This window comes from Tigriopus californicus, chromosome 12 (genome assembly GCF_007210705.1).
Source record: "Tigriopus californicus strain San Diego chromosome 12, Tcal_SD_v2.1, whole genome shotgun sequence".
NCBI classification, from domain to species: Eukaryota; Metazoa; Arthropoda; class Copepoda; order Harpacticoida; family Harpacticidae; genus Tigriopus; species Tigriopus californicus.
The window spans coordinates 12,642,656-12,644,323 of NC_081451.1; the positions used below are offsets into that span (position 1 = coordinate 12,642,656).

At 45.4% G+C, this 1,668-nt stretch overlaps 1 protein-coding gene across 1 annotated transcript; it reads left to right on the forward strand.

The window, feature by feature from the left end:
- LOC131891649 (protein jagged-2-like) lies at window positions 1–1,668 on the forward strand (the record flags this gene model as incomplete). The annotated part of the gene is given in 8 exon segments (XM_059241278.1): window positions 1–66; window positions 234–421; window positions 489–622; window positions 691–748; window positions 804–950; window positions 1,014–1,050; window positions 1,118–1,289; window positions 1,362–1,668. Coding segments are annotated over 8 exon segments (1,109 nt in total), but the record flags the coding sequence as incomplete, so codon positions are not given.

The following is a 1,668-nucleotide window of genomic DNA, read 5'->3' on the forward strand; positions in this document are numbered from 1 at the left end:
TCCCGACGATTCGTCTTCACTCCCCTTCGAAACGATGAGCTTCCTTGTGTGGCTGAAAACCTCCAGGTGAGTGAAATGAGTCATGATAAGTCCTAATTAGGTACTTTGGCAATGCATGATGGAACTCTACTGATGGGTCACTCAACCACAATCTTTGAGACCTGGAAATCATGGCTTGTCCAAGGCACACTCTAGCTGGAAATGCCAATCTGTTTGGTTTGTTTTACCTTTAGCAATCCCGTCGTTATATTTGCGACGACGAGGCCAACGTGATTTGTCTCTCGGGATGGAAGGAAGACCCGGATTGGTCTAAAAGAGATTTGCGAAATCCTTGTCCAATCCCCATTTGTGATCATCACGGAGAGACTTGTGAACACGGTCAATGTGTCCGACCAGACGTTTGCGCTTGTGAAGTGGGATGGTGGGAGTGATTATTTGATCTTGAAATGGGATCCAGGTTTTCGTATCAATGCTTCGATTCTTTCTAGGCAAGGGCATCTTTGCGATACTTGCATTCCTCTGCCTGGTTGTGTGCACGGATCTTGCAATGCCACATTTGAGTGCAATTGTGATCTCAATGATCAAGGAGCGCCAATGTGGGAAGGTGCTTTTTGCGATCAACGTAAGTAGGCTAATTTGAACGTCATTGCATCAAAAAGGATCAATCGCATCCGGAATATCTCGTTTCAGCTGCTTGCCCGGATTGTCATCCAAACCACGGATTTTGCTTCGAACCATTTGAATGCCAGTAAGACCAAATTCTACGTTTGCAAAATGGAGTTTTAAAAAACATGCTTTTCCAGATGTCATGAAGGATGGCAAGGGCCAGATTGTCAAGAGTGTGCGAAATTGCCAGGATGTGTTCATGGCTCTTGTGAAGATGGCAAACCCCATTCTTGTCAATGTGATGAAGGTTGGGCAGGCCATCTCTGCGATCAGCCTCAATGCGGGTAACCCATTAAAGTCAATAAGTTAAAGACGGGTGGATAAAAAAGTGACGTACTTCATTTCAGTGACGGTTGCCATCACGAGAACGGATTTTGCATCGAGGTTTGACTTGTCTCCACAGTAAAAATGGAAGAATCAATTATGATTGTTTATGGTTCTTTCATTCCAGCCTGACACTTGTATTTGCAAGGCCGGATGGCAAGGATCCAGTTGCTCTGAGTGCGTGCCTTACTGGATTTGCCCTGAAGACGGCTATTGTTATGAACCCAACCAATGTATTTGTAATTCCACCGTGACTGATGGCGATCACTTTGAAATCTGCAACCAAGAAAAGATCAATGGTTAAGATCTGTGACCATCCGTAGATCAGTTCTCTTTAAAACCGTTTATTCATGAAATGTTTCGTTATTCAGGTCCGATGCACAGAGAGCATGAGGGTGAATGCTCCTTAAAATGCACAGAGTTTACCGCTTATGAATTGCCCATGGGACCCCCAATTGGCATAAGGGCTACTGAATGTTCATGGGGTCAAACTGAAGGACTGTGCACTCCCAAACAGAGGGATTGCTTTGGTAGCCAAGAATGGGAATTTGGCGCCAATCTTGGAACCATGGAGCTGGACGCGGCGAGTTGCATTTACGGGCCAGCGTTTGTTTCTCTCACAACTAGAGGACCACCACTAACAAATACAGCACCACCAACAATGACAACCCTACCACC